Here is an 18,642-nt window from a genome sequence, read left to right as displayed (position 1 = left end):
GTCACATTTAATGAACGTGTTCTAGAGTAACTCACTCACGGTGTCCCATTCAGTCCACGTTCCCCACCCAGCAGTGACAGGGCAGATTGAGGGGCTGCCGGCTGAGCCGCACTTGGGTCCAAGGCTGTGTCTGTCGGGCAGAGCCCTGCTCCTAAGGAGGGGGCCGCACGTGCCAAAGCCCTGGGGCAGGGACCTGGTGGAACTAAGTCCTCTGTGACCACGGAGGTCCAGCTGGAGGCAAGCCGGCTGACCACAGCGGGCCTGGAGCCATGAAGGACTGAGACCGGTTGTCAGATGCCATCAAGGATGTAATTCTTAAATGGCAAGCAGCCCCTCCCCCAATAAAATTAAAACTAATGTATCGTGGGGAATTCAGCTCTTTCAAAGCGAAATTCTATATACAACATCTTGAGAGTCCCAACACCTATCAACCTGAGACTTAAAAAGCACCACAAAGAAAACCCAGGAGAAGCTGCCTGGGCAGCACGACCAGCTGGCACCATTGCCCTGAGCCCCCTTGGCTTCTGGGGCACATTTCCCAGGGTCTGGTGAGAGGTTCTAGGAACGTGGGTAGAAGAGCCATGGCGTCATGTCCTTTTCGTCCACTGAAAGTCTGTGGCTTCGTTTTTCCTGCACAGTCTCACATAGGTGCTTCGCAGAGATTCGGTCGGTGGAGGTCTGTCTCTGGCGCTGCTCTCTGCTTTCACTCCCAGGCTCCTAGTAATGCCACTGCTAATCCCCTCTTCTTTCTTTTAGCTGGCACTGGACACCCACTACTGGACGTGGATAAACCATTTCGTCATCTGGGGGTCCCTGCTGTTCTACATTGTCTTTTCACTCCTCTGGGGAGGAATAATCTGGTATGAATTTGACAAGTGGTATATGAGTATTACACCCCCAGCGTCCTGCACTATCCTTCCAGAAGGGCTCAAAGTGCATTCTGTAAGCCTCATGCCCATGTGCAAGGCCTCGTACCAGGCCTGGGCACCTGGGGGGGTCCCTGCTCCTTCGCCCCCATGTCCTTGGTGGGGGACAGATGCTGGTAGTAAGTCACGTGTCAAGTGAGGAGCAGCTCCAGACACTATAGCAAGGGACCCATTTCAGAACACAGGTCGGAAAAGGCTTCCCAAAAGGTCTCATTTTAACTGAAACCTGGGAGAAGGCCAGCCCGTAATAGGTCACATTTAATGAACGTGTTCTAGAGTGCTCACTGCACGGTGTCCCATTCAGTCCACGTTCCCCACCCAGCAGTGACAGGGCAGATTGAGGGGCTGCCGGCTGAGCTGGACTTGGGTCCAAGGCTGTGTCTGTTGGGCAGAGCTCTGCTCCTAAGGAGGGGGCCGCACGTGCCAAAGCCCTGGGGCAGGGACCTGGTGGAACTAAGTCCTCTGTGACCACGGAGGTCCAGCTGGAGGCAAGCCAGCTGACCACAGCGGGCCTGGAGCCGTGAAGGACCCAGACCTGTTGTCAGATGCCATCAAGGATCAGCTACACAGCCCTGCACTGAGCAGGGAGTGGGTCCTTCCAGACGAGGGAGAAGAGGCTGTGTTTGCCTTGTGTTCTGGTGCTCTTACACCTTCGTGTGCAAGCATCCTTTGCCCATGCTGTCAAGAATGTCCTTTCCAGCCAGCCTGCCTGGTGAGCTCTTACTCATCCTTCAGAACCCCGTGGCTCATCGCCCTCTTTGGTGTGCCCTCGAACCTCACCATGGGGAAGCTCCACCTCATCCCAGCCAGGGTTCCTGCCCCCATCACAGCCGAGCTCTGTTTTCTGCAGTTTCCACATTCATCCCACCAGCTCATGAGAAGAGCGCACCCTGACCAAGGCTGGACAAGGGAGGTGCCGGCGCAGGGCCTGAGAGTGCCTCCTTCAGCTCGCATGCTGGCCTCGCCCTGGGCCAGACGGAGGCCAGGGGAATGTTCCCCCAATTTGCACACCCAACTTTTGGCTCAGCCACCGCACATGGTCCCCTGCAGCCTCTAGTGGCCAAGGCCACACACTGCATGCTCCTTGAGGCCTGCGGGTTCCCACACCTGCCCCCCAGGACCCCGGCTTCTCGTGAACTCCCTGGGCTTCATCCTGAAAAGTTTGTGACTGGCTCCTGAGCCTGTGGTTGGGGACTCAGGAAACTAACTAGGGGCCACCCCCATACTGTTAAGTGCCGCATCTTTCCCAGCTTCTGTTATGAAGCCCAGTAGACCAGCTTCTTTGAATTATAATTTGCCTGCTAGGGAAGTCATTTCATGTCCCATATTGTGTAGAAAATGTTAGGCTTTTTTATGGCTTGAGCTCAGGTAGTCAACCAGACGTTCTTATCAAAATGTGTGTTTATCTCCTCCTGTTAATAGATGTTGATCAGGCCGTGTTTCTGAGATACAGAGCAATCACTGTGTTCATCTTTTCACATCTTTTTTGATATTGTGAAACTGAACAGAGGGTCTGACTACACAGGATCCCTTCCTCCTTTTCCCACTCACAACACCCAGCCGGGCAGGGCAAGTCCTGCATCCCACTGTCCATGTAATCAATTCGAAGCAGTCGGCCTGAATGGGGGCGACAGTGTAAAAGCTGCCGTGACGAGAGAGCTCTTGGCGCAGGCCGGGGCAGCGGAGGGCAGGGCTGCCTGGCCGCCGCGCGTGGCTCCCCGCCTGACTGTCGTCTCCTCTCCTCCACACTCCAGGCCGATCCTCAATTATCAAAGGATGTACTACGTGTTCATGCAGATGCTGTCCAGTGGCCCCGCCTGGCTGGCCATCATCCTGCTCGTCACCACCGGCCTCCTTCCTGATGTCCTCAGGAAAGTCCTGTGCAGACAGCTGCGGCCCAGTGCCACCGAGAGGGCCCAGGTACCTGCCCGCGTGGCGCCACCGCCCCGGGGCTCAGGGGGGGCTGTGATAGTCGGAGGGCAGCGGAAAGGTCCCGGCTGGGAAGGGTGATCAGGCCCAGCGTCCCTGATGACGCCCACGGTGATTCCTGGTTTAAACATTGACCCAGGTCAAATCGCAGACGACCAGCATCCAGACCTGAACAGCCAGCCCCTGAAGTGGGGGCAGAGTTAGGAAGGGACAAGCGAGTCAGTGTGAAAGACAAATCATTTTGTGTAAATCTAAATACTTTTTTTAATGAATCACTTCTTTTAAGGTGAACTTAACTATTTTTAGAGATTGTGAATTTGCCTCAAAACTTTAGCAGTTATGTTACTACTGGTTTCCACACTCCCAAAAATCGATTCTGTATTCAGGATGTGAGATGTGAAAGTGCAGATCGCTGCATGTTACTGGGGTTTCCCAAAACCACTCGCCCCCTGCCCGTGATCTCAGGAGGTCATTCATGCCCCTACTGCCCTCTGCAATCTCAGGGAGGGTTTGTCCCCCCCAGCGATCTCCCCCAGGGAGAGCACACCCCCCAACCCTGTGATCTCTGGGAGGTCTCGCCCACCACCCCCAACCCTGTGATCTGCCCCTGGCAAAGCAGAGCCTCTCTAAGGAGGGGGTGGTCCTGGTGAGCGGGCAGAGGGCCACAGCAGGGCAGCCACAGGGAGGCGTTTCTGAGCAGGTGGAGGGTAGGGAGGGAGGGTGCGGGGCAGAGATGGTTTGTACATTCCAGGACCAGCGGAGGGTCAGTCAGTGAGACTTACGGCCCTGGGGTCTCACTCTCCAAGGGCTGTTGGCCAGTCTGGGATGGAGGGCAGGCAGCCCTGCCCCCACGTCTCACGGGGCCTGTATTGGCCCCGCCTCCTCCTATTTGCCACTCACGCTGGCAGGGGGGCTTTCTTAGAGCTTTGTGCTAATTTAAGATGTTCCTGGTGGGTCCTGCCTCAGTGCCGGCCAAGCTCGCGGAGTTAGTGAGAGCGCACACTTTCCCCGAGCTGTTCGAGGCCGCCACTTCTCGGGTGTACCTGACGCGGCGGTGGCAGGGCAGGAACAGTCCGGGAGGGGACTTCTGCCGCGGGCCGGGGCGGTAGGCCTGAGGGTGGCCCTTGAGGTCGGTCACAGCGCCGTGTGTGCCGAGCAGGACAGCGCGATGTGCCGGGCCAGGTGGGTGTACACCAGACTCACTGCCTCTGTTTCTCTCTTCCCTCTACGCCCCTGTCCCCCGGTTCTTTGCCTAAATAACACCACCACCTTGCTTGGCGATGTGCGTGGCCCCTCCTGAACCTCCGGGGACTGCAGGCCAAGACCCAGTGCCTTTCTGTCGAGCAGTCCACCATCTTTATGCTCTCTCAGACTTCCAGCGGTCTGAGTTTCTAACGGAACAAGGTGACGCCTTTCTGTCTTCTTGCATGTCGGGGTTATGGTCACAGGACTGCAGAGGGCTCGCTGGTCCCGCCCAGAGCCTCGCTTCCTGTCACCCGGTGGAGCCGCCGCATCGGGGGTTCTGGCTGGCTTGTACCTGGAGGTGTGGGGAGCGCATGTGCTCTGCTCTCCGTTGGTGCCATTAACCAGTGTCTCTCTTGGCGTCCATTGGAAGTATCAGGTCCCCCGTGCATCTTTACCCAGGCGCAGCCAGGGACCGATGTCACACAAAGGCTGGGGGTGGGGGGTGGCCGCTCCTGGGTCCCCAGGCCAGGGGCGAGCAGGGTGACCTCCAGGAGGCCTTCTCTGTGCAGCCCGGAGGCCGGCTGCTCGCACTGCCCTCCGGGAGGCCATCCTGCAGACAGTTTCCTGCAGCCGCCCGGTGGCGCCCCGTGACCTGCAGAGTGACTCAGGGGAGGCAGGGCTGGCCGAGCCTCACGGCTGTTCTCAAAGCAGAAGAGATGGGCTTGGATCAGATATTTTACAAAATTCCCTTTTAACTTAAAAAAATCTGATTGTTTTTAGAAAAAGCCTTTGGCCTTGTTTTAAACGGGTGCCATGGCTGATTTCTCAGCAGCACAGCCTCTCCCCTGGGCACTGCCTGGGACCAGAGACTGTCATCCGGAGCCAGGATTTCAGATTCAAAGCGTTGTCTGGGGGCTGTTTTCTGTCTGCTTCCCAGCAGTTTGCTCCTGTACCTGAATATGCATTCGTGGGCCTCAAAATTAATGGCATTTTGAAAACGCATGTTTGGTCAAACTACTTCACAGAGGCAGCCTGTTAGGTGGGAAAAATGCTTAAAGCAAGAAAAAGGCTTTTTTCCTTTTTGAGCAACAGTTCTTCTATGTATTTTAAACACTATTTTTTAACAGGATGGCACGTTTTTTAAAGTTCTAGTAGTCATTGGCAATCAATTTTTCTAATCTGGTGCCATCAGAATTTGTTAGAATAAATTACATAATTTCATCTCACTATTTATGTACTTGAAAACATTTAGGATGAAATTATTAGAAATATTTTAATAAGTCCCAGGCGATGCTTATGAAAGTGATTTGATTATGCCAACTCAGGGCTAAAAATAACTCTGAGAGCAGTTTATCAGGAGTTGACTTGCCCCTGGGCCTTGTGGGGACCGGGCTCCAGCTGCCGGGAGAAGGTCGCCACTGAGCGCCCCGTGGGGCCCGGGGCTGCACCCCAGAGTCCCTGCAGCCAGCATGCACGGCATCCACCTCTGCGGCAGGAAAATCACCCAGACTCTGCAAAACTCTGGAGGAATAAACATTTGACTGGTCCTGATGCGGACTATATTGTACTTTAAATGGACGGATATCTTTCCTTTCACCTGTTCTATTAAAAAACTTCACAGGTACCAGGCTTCCTATACACATGTGCACATGTATACATATAAAGCCACGTATGTGTATTCATATGTATCTGTATCTGTCACACTTGTTTCTCATATCTGACCCCCTGGGGACCCAGCAGCACCTCCTGCCCCCTCCTCTCTCCACCCTTCGCCAGAAGACATTCTGCTTGTGGTTCTTTGACTCTTAAAATTCCCTTCTTGCTCCTGAGCGCTGGGGGGTGTGACTCAAACACCTTAGCGTGTGACCTGCGACACCCGACACCCTGGACCTCCAGGATGCTGGCCTCAGGCCAGGACCGGCTATTTGACTAGAGACAGACAGGGAGGGACAGGGACCTAGGGCCCCTCTGGGCGAGCCACCAGTTCTGCCTCGGGGCTCTGAACATACCGCTGCCCCGAGGCTCTTCCTGGGGACCTCCTGTCCTCGTCCCTTGGCCCTTTGCTGGAGGCGGGCTCTCATAGGATGGCCATCTCTTCCCACACCCACTGCCCTGGGCCCACCCCACCACCCCCACCCCCGAGTTTTGCACAGACTTCCCAGCAAGTCCTCCTCATGCCGAGGGGTCCGGAACAGGTCCGGCTGCACAGCGACCCAGAGAGCAGACCCCGGGCAACCCTCTCAGTGTCTTTCCTCGCCTTGCAGAAGAGCGTGAGACTCAAAGCATCGGTCAAGGCCACGCCCAGCACGGACAGGCCACTTCTGAAGGACCTCTTTCGGCCGAGGCGCAATTAGCAGCAGGATAGGTAACAGCGTCCACCGTGCCGCCTGGCAGGTTCCCGGGTGTGCTGTGATCCTTCCAAACTGTTTTTCCTCCAAAGTTTTGCTGTGCTGTGCCATTTTTCAGAACAGTGGCTCACAATAAGAAAAATGCCTTTTACACACAAGGGTATTTCTGCCCCAGGTAAGTGACCTGCTGAGCAGGCTGGGCCGCATGTGGTGGAGTGCTGTGTGCACGGGCGTGGGCACACGTCCCCACATGGGTGCATGCCCATGGTGCCGCCTGCCCGGGGTGCTCCGTCTGCCTGAACAAACCTCCTCCATCTTCCTTGGTGTGGAAGTGGCTTCGTCCTAAAGGCCTGTCAGGAAAAGACCGTGTTTTGAAATAAACAATGCAGTGTTGCACGACTTGCCCTGAGGCTCGGCCAGGCCAGCAGGCCAGCAGCTGGGTGTGGAGCTGCGTGCCTGAGGCCGCCTCACTGGATCCCGAGCTTGGTTTCCAGGGGGACAAGCACTCCAGGGATGTTTGTTCCTTTAGCGTAGGTTCCTCCTGTGCTGCGGGCCCATTCTCCTCCCTGCCCATCAGGCTTAGCAAGTCTGAGACACATCGCCGGCCTCCTCGGGCTGGGATGAACCCCCACAGACCATGTTGGCCTGCGCACAGGGAGAACTGGGGGCCTGGCACGCCAGGTTGGCACAGCGTGGCCCCAGCCTCGGGGTAGTTTCCCACTCCTGCATTAAAGGAATCAAACTTGGGCCTTGGGCCTCTGGGAGGGAGGCTTGTGCATTTGCACACCTCGTCGGTGGCCTGGCGATGGAGCCGGCAGGGCAGCCCTCCCACCAGGACACACTTAACACTCTGCATTCACTGTGGCTGTGGCTCAGATGGTGGGCATGCGCTGACCCTTGCCTAGAACGGTGGCCGGAAACCTGGGGAGCCGAGTCTGGGCCCCGCAGCCGTGTCAGAGCAGTGCCGCAGGTGCCTGGGGAGGGTCCTGGGCCAGCTGCCTTCTCTGCTGTCTGACAGGCCCCATGCACGGGGTGCCAGGACCACCTCTCAAAGCCCACCCCTCTTGCCTCTGCAGAGCCCCTGCCCCTCAGCCGCGTGGCGGGGCTCCCACTCGAAACAGGTGATGTTGACGTTCTGGGACACCGAGGAGCAGCCAGCCCTCCCTGCCATCACTGGCCCCTCAAGCCACCTGCACCCTTCCAGCTGGAGACCCTGCTTCCGGGGCCCCACAGGGGCAGCTGATGGACAGACCGCTGGCTGAGGCCTTTGAGAACCACTTTCCTTGTCATGTGTTGAGCTCCCGGAAGGAGGGCGTGCACAGGGTCTGCGTGGGGCCTGGCAGTCCAGCTCGAGTGGGAGGCAGTCACCCCACGGCCACCAGTAAGCACAGACATGGCTCACCCTCGCCGGGGACGACCAGCTGCATCCCTCTGCCCTCCGACCTCCAGAGCCCCCCGCCACCTCTGCTTTGGGTTGGGCTGGGCCTGACGTCCTGATCGTGTGTCCTTTTGCCATCAGCGTGTAGACCACTCTGCTCCTGCTGTTCAGCACCGTCCCTGTGGTGAAGCTGACGTCTAGGCCCGTGTCTGCTTCGGTGTCCGCTCCTCTGAGGGGGCATCACCTGTGTTGGCGGGTGACTGTCGGTGTTTCCCTGTCTCCTTTCCTGATCCCAGCTGCCTCTGCAAAGAGTATTCGTGGGCGAGGAATAGGGAGCACCGTCCATTAAGGTTTCCTCTGTACACGTCTTGGGGTATTTTCGCACCCCCAGTGGCCAAGCTCGTCAGTTCACTGCTCTGGGGGAACGGTTGTGTCGCAGGCCTCAAGGGGAGCACGGGGTCTAGGGTGCACGCCTGCCTGTGATGGTCAAGCCCCTTCGGTGTCCTCGGGAGGCAGCCTCCAGGGCCTGTGTCCATCTTCCAGGACCCTTCCAGGCCGACAGGGGCCTCTGATCTCCAAGAAGCAATATCACCGTCCCAGACTGCTGCCCACCTTGTACGTCCGACCATGCTGTGCCCTGCGTGTTTCTGTCAGATCTCTGCTTTGTGTCCAGTGTTTATTTGGCGCGGGGAGGCCATCACGTGGCTGCCGTGTCGTGCAGTTCCTGCCGCTTCTGGACTGGTGTCCTGTTTGTGGAAATAGCCTGTCTGACATAGCCTTAATGGTCCGCCAAGAAGACATTTCAGTTTGAGATCCAAACTTGAGGTGTTAAAGCCGATGCCTTTTTCGAAAAGTGTCCCCCAGAAGCTTCATCTAGAAGCAGGCACCTTGCACACTGCAGGAGTCCATGCCAGGGGCTGGTGCGGGCGCTGCTGAGTGAATCTGCTTCAGAGAGGCTGAGATGTTAGGTACCTTTGAAAGTTCAGATTTCACAACTTGATTGTATAATTTCACCTGTCAAACACTGCTTTGAACTGAGTTAGTAACAGCAAGAATGATGTACACGGTGTGGTTTGGAGAAGCTAAGGTGAGGTATAAACACCATACCAAAGACTAGAGTGACAGGCATTTGGCCCGGAGCAGACGGGGCGCGGAGGGCAGCGCTCCATCCCGGGCCCCCCTCGCCGCGCCCCCCCAACCCCGCATTCTGTGCATGGGGCCCCAGCCACCTTGTCCGTGCTCGATCCTGAAAACAACAGTGTGTACATTTTTACAGCTGTTTTTAAGAACCAAAAATGGGTATAAATGTAATAGCTGTAGGGGGACAGATTCTCTGTATGTTTAGTTAACAGATTCTTTGTAATGTATTTTTTTAGAAATCTTAAATTGCCTTTGCACTGAAGTACTTTCATACCTGTTTATATCTCTTTGATTCCTTTGTTAACTTACCATATCTACCTTCTGAAATATGTTTTTAAAGCGCTTGTTTTTTAAGTTGATGACATTTTGGCCACTTTATATTTAAATTCTGGTGACAGTTTTGGCTGAATGTCTCCGCATCTGATGAGTGTGAATTTTCAGATGGAGTCTCCTCTCCACGGCTGCCGGCTGCGTGTTCCTGGCGGCGGCTGAAGTCGCAGGGCGTGTTCAGTGCATGACAGTCTGTGCTCACTCCTCACAGTTCATTGCCATTTGACCTGCTTTTTATTTTGTTTGTAATTTCCATCCTTCGGCCTTAAAATAGAAGCTTCTTGCTTGATGGTTCGCACCCTCCCTGCACCTGTACTGGGGCAGCTCCCATTAGTGTCTGGTAATTCAAGTCTCGTTGCAAAAGTCACTAAACCTTTAAACACTGTAATGTCTCTTAAAAAATGGTTTGGGAAAGCAGAGGTTGTGCTGATAACTTGAAATAGACGAGGGGCATGAGATAAGAAAGATGGGGAGAGAAGGGCCCCCCTGAATGACATTCCAGGTGTGACTCAGGGCTGATTCCACCCCTCAGTAGCTCCTATTTACTTGCCTTAAGCTAATCTTAAAGTACGTAACATGAACTTTAAGCATTTTTCTTCACTCTGAAAATCTTGCTCACGGCTACATGGTCACTAAATTAATTCGTCCTTTCCTGCGTTGGTCTGACTCTTGCGTTGACCCGTGTGCTCCATCCTGGGGAAGCTGGTCGTCTGTAGAGCACATGGGGCTCTGGTCACGTCGCAGCCCCTTGCTCTCACCCCCGTGTGCTCACAGCCACGTGCACGTATGCAAGCCGGCATGCACACACACCTGCTGTTTCCCAGGCCCTGAGCACCTAGGGGACCTGCCGGGAGCCCCTGGCACCTCTGTGTCTGTGCCTTGAGGACGCTGCGGCAGCCCGGGGTTAACACGGGGTGCTGGACACAGCGCGGGGCAGATCCCGCCCCGTCTCCTCGGGAAGGCCAGCTGCCTCTGCTGGCAGCCCCACCCTCAGGACAGGTGGCGGGAAGCAGCGCCTGCACCCCCAGCTGCCAGCTCCCCGAACACATCCTGAAGGAGAGATGTCCTTCCCGTGGCAGCTCCTGTGGAACCCAAATCAGCCCCTTCCTGTGCCATTTGACGTGCTTTGGGGGAAGCAGACCAGACGCCTGGGAAGGTGTGGCCTGCAAGACGGGACTGGGAGCGGAGGCCAGAGACGGGCAGCTTCTGCCATAGCAGGTTTGTGGGGCTGTAGTTCGGCCTGATGAGATTTTGCAGCTCCAACTACATAAATGTCTCATTCTTGCTGTTACAGCTTTTTTCACATTGTTGGCCGTCAACCAAACGTTCCGTGCAGCCTAAAGCAAGTTTCTCAAGTCGTTTTCTTTAAAACCACTAAGTTCATCAGTTTTGCACAGGCATGTAATGATCACATGTAACCATGCCTATTTTATCTTTAGAATTAATGTTACTTATTAACTCAGTGTGACGGCTTGGTAGGCAGGTTCTTGTGTTTTGAAGTTTCCCCCCTTTGTAACTTTAAAGACAGGAAAAATATCATTTGGCAAATGCATTTTTTTTTTTTAAGCTCAAAGATAGGTGAATGGGAATGAAAATTATTCTGTCTGTAAATGAAGTTCTAGGGAAGATGTGTTGGAAGATGTGATTCTACTTTTGCAGGAAAAATCAGTTTATATAGATTTATTTTTTATCTTGTTGAAATATACAGAATTTTAATATGTGTATACTGTCTCTGACTTAAAGTTATAATGTTGTATCTGGCATTGCCATTTAAAGTGTCCATTCATTATGTAATGTAAGGAAAGAGAATCTTCAAAAATGTATTTAACATGAGTGGTCCCCATAGTTGTCATCATCATAAATACTGGAATTTATTTTTAAATTATTGAATATAGTAAGTGCATTTAAGATAGTAAGTCAGCCTCCTAACTAATGTTTAATTGATAATTCATTAACCTGCTTTGAAAAAATAAAGTGTGAATTAAACCAAATCTTACAATTCTGTAAAGTTTATTTTATATGCTACTGTTTTTAACTTTTGTTTCTGTAGCTAAAGTATGACTTGATAATATTAATCATATTGGACTTCTCTGCAGATTATCTAAGCAGGACACTTGAATCTACTTGCAATAAAGAGGAACAAATGTCTGGTTTACTTTCTTTATAAATTTCTAAAACTCACAGGAGTCGGGCTTAAATTTCTGCTGGCAGACGCTTCAGAGGGACAAAGCCCTCAGGGGGGTGCAGTGGCCACTGGGGATCAGGGTGCACCAACGTCCCAATTCTCCCAAGGGGCTTCTGCCCCTCTGGTCCTGGCAGTGCTTGGGCCCCACCCCTAGCGAGGCAACAGTGCCCAACTGAGCCGGAGCCACAGCATCCGTCCTCCCCCCCAACCCCAGGCTTCTCCCTGGCCATCTGCCCCGGACCCCAGCCTGCAGCCACGTCCCTGGGGTGTGAGCCCTTCTCTTCTCCACATTCTTCTCCCTTTCTGCCTCCCATCTGCACCCCAGGTCCTGTGTGGGTGTTGTGGGCTCACTGCCTCCCCTGCTGGGGGCTCTGGGGCCACCCCACGCCACTGGTGTTTGCCTCCCACTGGCCATCTCCTGCCCCCCCACCCCCTACCCCCAGCAACTTGTCTGAAGACTAACCTCAAAAGCTCCCACAAAACCTGACAGCAGGTTCCAGCCCCTGGTGCTCAGCCCCAAGCAAGCACACAGTGCATGCTGGGTAAGATGCTGTGTGGGTGACCTTCACTGTGGGACCAGACCCGCAGCCCCAGCAGGAGGCACATGCTTGCTGGGAATCCAAGGGCTGCCTGCGAGCCGTGTTTGGTTGTCCAGCATCTACACCTGCCTCAGGTGACCTGAATGTGTGACCACACCAACCCGGCGGCTGGGACAAGCATGTTTGCCTTTCTGACACCCAGTGCTGCAACTGGCAGGCTCAGCAGGTGCAATCGCCACCCTCCTGTGTTCACACAAGCACTTCATTTCACTTGGTGGCACCTCAACCTAATCAACAGCTGTACACAGTTTCTCCTTTTTGGCACTAAGGGAAATGCCACTCCAACACTCTGATCGTAGTAACTTCCCTGGGGAAAAAGCTGGTCTTTGCTCGATTTTATTATTCAGGTATTGGAGTAATTCAGGAACATGTAATCAGGTGCAAATTTCTAGCTCGTGAGACCTGTTAGTCCTAATCAAGCCTGACGGGCCCAGCAGGAATCAGAGAAACCCACGATCAGATGGATTTCTCAGTGAAGACATCAAACCCACCAACAGTGGGCAGGTGTCGGCCAACAGCATCTGGAGTGGTGGCCCAAGAAATTCATGCTCAGTGCCCCACATTATTCAAGGCAGGCCCCCAAAGGGCACCCCTTAGGACTAGAGGCCCATTTGCTTCCAGTGTGCCCCTGCCCCGCCTGGGCCCAGTGTGGTGGGGCAGGTGTGAGACACACTGAGGGTGCCCACTGTCGCTGATGGGGCCGAGGCGTTACCGGTCACTCCTCACCTTGTGTGGGGGGCGGGGTGGGGTTGCCCCAAAGACTTATTCATCGTGATACTGTTTTGCTTATTCATCGTGATACTGTTTTACGAGCAGGGCCTTTGCATCGAGGATTTAAGCCTCATAGTTTCAGACACTAAGGGAACTTGGGAACACATGGAAGGCAGGCAGACCTTCCTGAACATTCCCTGGACACAGAGACCAGTTGGGAGGCCAGTGCACAGATGGGGAGCTGCGTGCTGGCCTCACTGCTGTCCACATGCTCCCAATGCACACGCTTGTGAGAAGTTGGGTCTCCAGTTTCCATGGGATCCGCACAGGCAGACTGCAGTCCCCACCTCGCAGGACAGCTCGGAACACACACGAGCCGAGGCCCCAGGCGCGCTTGGAGCACAGGGTGGTGGCAGGCGCAGAGAAGCCCTTGCTGTGTCCCTGTAGGCTGTGCAGCTCCATGTGAATTACCCCTCATGCTTCTGTCCGTGCCCTTTCTACAGCCCCTTCGATGGTTACTGACTGCCTCTCTGGGGCCTTCCACAGCCCGGAGAGCCACTGGGCCACGACCAGCCACCCTGCAGGGCGCCTGCTGCTGTGGAGAGAGGCTGAGAGGGGCTTCGTTCCCGGACTTCACCTCTGGGCTGACTGTAACTTCAGGATTCACCCTACAGTTTCTAAACAGCACAGAACATTCCCGTTGGCAGATCAGATGCCTGCTGCCCTGCTCGGCTTTACACACCTTCCAGGCAGGTGGCCGTGAGACAGCACTGTGGGCAGAACAGCCTGGGGAGAAGTTTTGGAGCCGCCTCCTCGTTTGCCCCTGGGAATCAGGTGTGATGGTGGGAGGGACAGCAGCTACTTTGTGGCTATGAGGACCAAAGTGACAGGCTGAGATGGCTGAGTGGGAAGCTAGAAGAGCTGAGGGCCTGAGACATCACTGAGCTGTTACGCCAGCCCCGGGTGGCCTGCCTGAGTCCAAGTAAATCTCTTCTAAGAAGTGAACAGCGGGGGCTCCAGCAAGTTTCTGGCAGCAGTGTAGTCCTGCATGCTCTGCAGGGTGGGACGGGCCACTACTCAGGCAAGTTTGCCACTTCTGAAGCCACCTGCTGCTACTGGAATGAAGAAGGTGTCCCCCAGGTGCAGCCTCGGCCCAGGTGTGTCCAGGCCCGGCTTTCAGACCAGGTCTTCTGCAAAGCCAGGCATGTTGTGCCTAATACTTCACACTTACTTGCCCACAGGTGCATGTCCATCAAAACCAGGTGGTTTTCCTGCAGTATTGGGCCTGTACCCTGGGCCATCAGATTTTATACGCACTGATGTGAGCCCGCAGGGTGCTGTCAGCCCCCAAGCAGACCGGCCTCTTCTCCTCACAGCCAGAGGCTCTGGGCACAAATGCCCTCTGACGTACATTCAGCAGTTTGCCCGGGTTTCTGCTCGCCTCCATGCCTGGCTGGCCAGGGCGCTCCCGCCTGCTCCTTTCCTCCCGCTCCAAGACAGGGGCTGGAGTTGGTGTTGGTCTGGCGGGGCTGGCATTGAAGTCTTACATGCAGGCTGAGGTCCTAGAGGAGGAATCGGGGCGCCCTATCTAGGACTGTGCCCAGATAGTACTTTCCAAGCTTGACAAGTGGAAGAGGCCTCACCCCTTGTCTCACGGCGGTGTCCACGGGCAGCCGGTCAGGGACACTTCCAGAAGTCTGAGGCGCTGTCCGCTGGGGGACGCAGGGTCTCAGAAAGGGAGCCCAGGCTGGCGTCCACCAGCCAGGAGCAGTCCAGGAGCGACTCCGGGATCGCGGAGGGCTTTGTGCTCCATCTGTGAGGAGCTACTGCGGCCCGGATGGGAAAGGCCTCCTCGGACCTCACAGTGCTGTGTGGCCCCTCAGCACGCCTCTGACTGGGCAGACGCAGCCCGGCCGTCAGTTTCCAGGTTTATCCACCTTTTATGTTGTTCCACTTTTTATCTGTGTTTACATAGTACGTACGTTTGCATATGCATTTTTACTACACTTCTCCACAGGTTTTTATAGCTATGCAATTCTGCAATTTTATTGAGATTCCCCAGACTTGTGACTTTACAGTTTTCTTCTGTCCTGCACCTCATATCCTGATGGAGAAGGTCCACTTTGGATTATGATTTTTGTGAAGTTAATCAATACATGTTTCATCTAAGGTAATGATTTGGCCAATCGAAGAAAGCAAGTTCAGCTTTTCCTTACGGCTTAGAGTTTTCATTTTATAGTTAAAGGGCCCTATTTGTCTTCTTCAAGCAGAATTTTATCATCGGTTGTGCATATGCACATTGGGAAAATGAAAGTAACCTGCTTATGGTTTCCCCAACCCCCTTCACACCGGGCCTGCAGCTCTCCTGGTCCTAGACATCCTGCCATCCCATTCATTTGCATACACGCATCCTGCCACCCCCTGTTCCACACATGCACCCCGCCATCTCCCGCTGTCCTTGAGGGTTTCTTGGACCCAGCATGACATCAGAGCCTCCTTTGCTTACAAACAGCACAGGGTGCCAGGCAGCCGCATGTAGCCTCCACCACCATCAGGGGGGCTCCTTCTCCAGAGGGGGTGGGGAGGCGGGCCGTTCTTGAGGACAGACTGTCCCTGCCTATACAGAGGCAGGGATGTGCCCCCCCCCACCAGCCCCGGGCCAGCTCACAGAACAATAGGAGACTGCAGGGAGGAAGCCGCCCATTGTTCTCCCCAGCCTCAGCTGTACAGCCCTTCCCACTCCCCCTGGTTTCTGTCTGGTCTGTTTTCTCACCGGGAGGGGTGTATCGCTCTCCTGCCTAAACAAAGGCTGGGCACCTGCCGCAGAGAGGGACGTCAAACCTAAGAAGTGAGTAATTCACGCAGTGCACACACTGCCTGCTCTCGGTGGTGCCAACCCCTGGTAATGCCCAACCCTTTGCTTCCAGGCTGGGAAGTCAAATCTAAGATATGAGGAGTGGACACACACTCAGGTTTGCTGAATGAACACAAGCATTTACAGATGGGAGGTGAGCCGTTTACAACGTGAACCTCTGCTTCCCAGGCCTGGGATGGGGTGGGCCTGGCCAACCTCTGTGGAAGGGGCTTCAGGGCCCTAGTGGGCAGGGCTTCCTGCTGCTGCTCAGACAATGCATGTTTATCACCCTACAGTTCAGGTCACAAGTCCAGACCAAGGTGGGGCGGGGTCCTCGTGGAGGCTGGGGTATGGGGTGTGGGGGGCCCTACCTTGTCCTGTCCAGAAGCTAGTGATAGAATCTGGACGGGAGTGCCACCTTTGTGAAAAAGCCCACCGGCCACCTCAGAGAGACCTAGGTTTCATCTTACTTGGGCTACAAGTGTCCTCCAGAGGACACGCCAGCAGGCCACCAGCCCACGTGTCCCCTGACCCCTCCCCTCGAAGAGCCTCTCAGCCCCTAAGAGGTGCCTTCTTTATTCTGACCAGAACAGAGGGCTCCTGTGCAGCTTTAGTGATGAACCTCCGGGACTGTGGAGTGCCATCCTTTTTCCTTTCAGTTCCATCGTGGCAGTTCTCAGTCTCTGCTCTCGGTGCTGCCACCCCTCCAGCCTCTGCCCTCCTGCAGCCATGGGGCCCAGAGCACTGGGCAGAGCTCTTTATATATAGTAAGTATTAACATTTAGCCCACACGTGTGCAGCGAGCAAGCCGACCAGGGCCAGGTGAGATCCTGCCACAGGAACCTTCACATTCTCCAGCTAACCGGAGACCATCACTCTGTAGGGCTTCCGTGGACCCCTGCCTGGACGCCCACCCAGACTGGCCCCTCCTCCCACCCTAACAGAGGGGGTCCTGCTGGCACTTCGTTCTGACAGCATACTTGTCTATTGCTTTTGGTCATTAAAATAGCTTCAGAACAGACTTCTCCCCTCCCCTCCTTCCCCTGCTCTCCAGCCCCCCACTGCGTCCCTTCCTCCTCTCCCCACCCTTCCCTCCTCTCTGCTCCAGTGAGGGCGCCAGCATGTGGTGCTGGGACAGGGGCCGCCTCTCCTGGACGTCCTCACAGGGCTTCACTCATCCCGAGGGGCTGGTGCCAGCCCTTTCTCCATGGATGTGTGTCCTTAGCCTGCCCACGTGGGGTGTAAGCCCCATACAGGCAGAAGCCCACCTTGCCCAGCCCTGCACCGCCCGGAGGTGTGCAGGACTCGAGGTGGGTGCAGCCTGGGTCCCAGATGCCTTGAGGACCTGCACCTGCTGCTCGCCAGCTCGGGGGCAAGGCTGGGCTTTCTTCAGAGCACCTTTTCCGTTGTAGCCCCTTGACAAGGCAGTCAGGAAACACGGCGTCCTCACTTCCCGGGGCCCTCCCTGCTCAGGCCTGGCGCTCCGTGACCACCTGTGACCGCCCACAGCAGGCGCATCTTGCCTCTGGAGCCCCACCTGCGTCAGAGGGCTGGCCGAGTGCCCGCCTCAGGATGCTGTTTCTCATCACCTTCAAGGCTTCCGTTCAGGCGGTTGCTAAGAGGCGTGTTTGGTCTCTAGGTATAGGGTTACTTCCACCGTCCACCTGGGCTCACCTGGCCTCCTGTGCCAGGACAAATAGCTGTGTCCCACTTCTCCTTTCTGGGAGGGGCAAGGCAGGATAAGCTGGCCTGGGCCCTGGACCCTGCAGCTAGATTCTCCTTGTTGGCTTTGAAACTGTACCTACAGCCCTTTACCAGCTGTAACGGACTTAGGAGATGACGTTCCAATGGAGACATTTTCCTGAAGCCAGCACTTGTTTTCTGGGTCTATGTTTGAACATTTAAGTTTGAAACCTGCCTCTGCCACTTACCACCTCTGTGACCTTGGGCAAGTTACTGAACCTCTCTGTGCCTTGTTCTGTAGAAGAGGGTGAAAGCAGTGCCCCGCCTCCCAGATCCTTGTGAACACTAACCGGGTTCATACCGCGGGAAGCGCTTACAAGGTCCCGGGGACACGTAAGTGCTCAATAGATGTTGGGTGGTGGTGCTATCCTTTAGGCAACTATTAAATGATTTTTATAGAAATGTAAACCCCATTTGTGACATAATCTAAGGTGAGAGTAAAGGTTCGGTAGAGATTGAGGAGAAGGAGGGGGAAGGGGATTTACTTTAAGTGACCAGCTCCTGGGACTGTGCCGCTGGCAGGTCTGAAATCTGCAGGCAGGGGGCAGGTGGGGACCAGAGGGGAGGCAGGTGCTGCAGCTCAGGCCCGCAGGCGTCTGGAGGCAGGGGTCCCTCTTCCCAGCTTCCCAGCTCCCGGAGACCTTCTCCTCTTAAGGACGTCCGCTGCTTGAACGAGGCCCACCCACGTCGGGGAAGTGACGGCCTGACTCAGTCTACTGACTTGCGCGTTAATCAGTCAAGAAATGCCCCACAGCCACGTCCAGACTGGCGTTTGGGTGAACTCCTGGGCACTGAGGCCTGGCCGGGTGAACACGGAACAGCAGACACCACTCAACCCTGGGCACAGCCGGGTTAGCGGCTTGGTCCCAGAAATGTCGCCGACGAGAGGGGCCTCGGAACAGAGTGGGGGTGCGAGGTGTCAGGGAACAGAGTGTGAGCGGCGAGTTCGGCAGTGCCGGCGGGGCTCAGGGAGAGCGGGGCCGGGGGACACAGGGCCTTCCTGTTGTCGGTAGAAAGTTGGTGGAAGTGTGACCAGCAGAGCCAGCAACACTGGGATTCTGCTAGAAATGCACGTTCCCAGCCCCCCCACCCCCCCACCCCGCTGCGTAAATGCTGTCACCTCCGTCCTTCTACCCCTGGGGCCCAGCTTGGTGTGGCAGTCGCCATAGCACGACGTTGGCACACCCGTTGTATGACATGAGCTACAGCTTGGACCTCAGCCACGCAGTGCTCACATTTCCCAAACCGTTGGCGGCAGTGCGCACGTCTTCCCGGATACTCCGGTGAGGATGGGCGTGCCAACTCCAACACCAG

General features: G+C 55.4%; 1 protein-coding gene across 6 annotated transcripts in view; it reads left to right on the top strand.

Moving 5' to 3' along the window:
- ATP11A (ATPase phospholipid transporting 11A) overlaps positions 1-11,227 on the top strand; it is a 106,615-nt gene extending 95,388 nt beyond the window's left edge. For 2 of the 6 annotated variants that reach the window (XM_073212343.1, XM_037024792.2), the window contains 4 exons: positions 757-860; positions 2,681-2,846; positions 4,173-4,259; positions 6,305-7,607. In XM_073212343.1, coding sequence (XP_073068444.1) covers positions 757-860; positions 2,681-2,846; positions 4,173-4,250 — 348 coding nt within the window. In that variant the 3' untranslated portion in view covers positions 4,251-4,259; positions 6,305-7,607. Of the gene's footprint in view, positions 1-756; positions 861-2,680; positions 2,847-4,172; positions 4,260-6,304 lie in introns of all 6 variants that reach the window. The other 4 variants (XM_037024790.2, XM_037024789.2, XM_037024791.2 and 1 more) reach the window with 3 other exon arrangements.
- The last annotated feature ends 7,415 nt before the right edge of the window (positions 11,228-18,642 follow it).

The sequence above is a fragment of the Manis javanica genome, chromosome 9 (genome assembly GCF_040802235.1).
Source record: "Manis javanica isolate MJ-LG chromosome 9, MJ_LKY, whole genome shotgun sequence".
Taxonomy (NCBI): Eukaryota; Metazoa; Chordata; class Mammalia; order Pholidota; family Manidae; genus Manis; species Manis javanica.
This window is presented reverse-complemented; position numbering and strand designations above follow the sequence as displayed.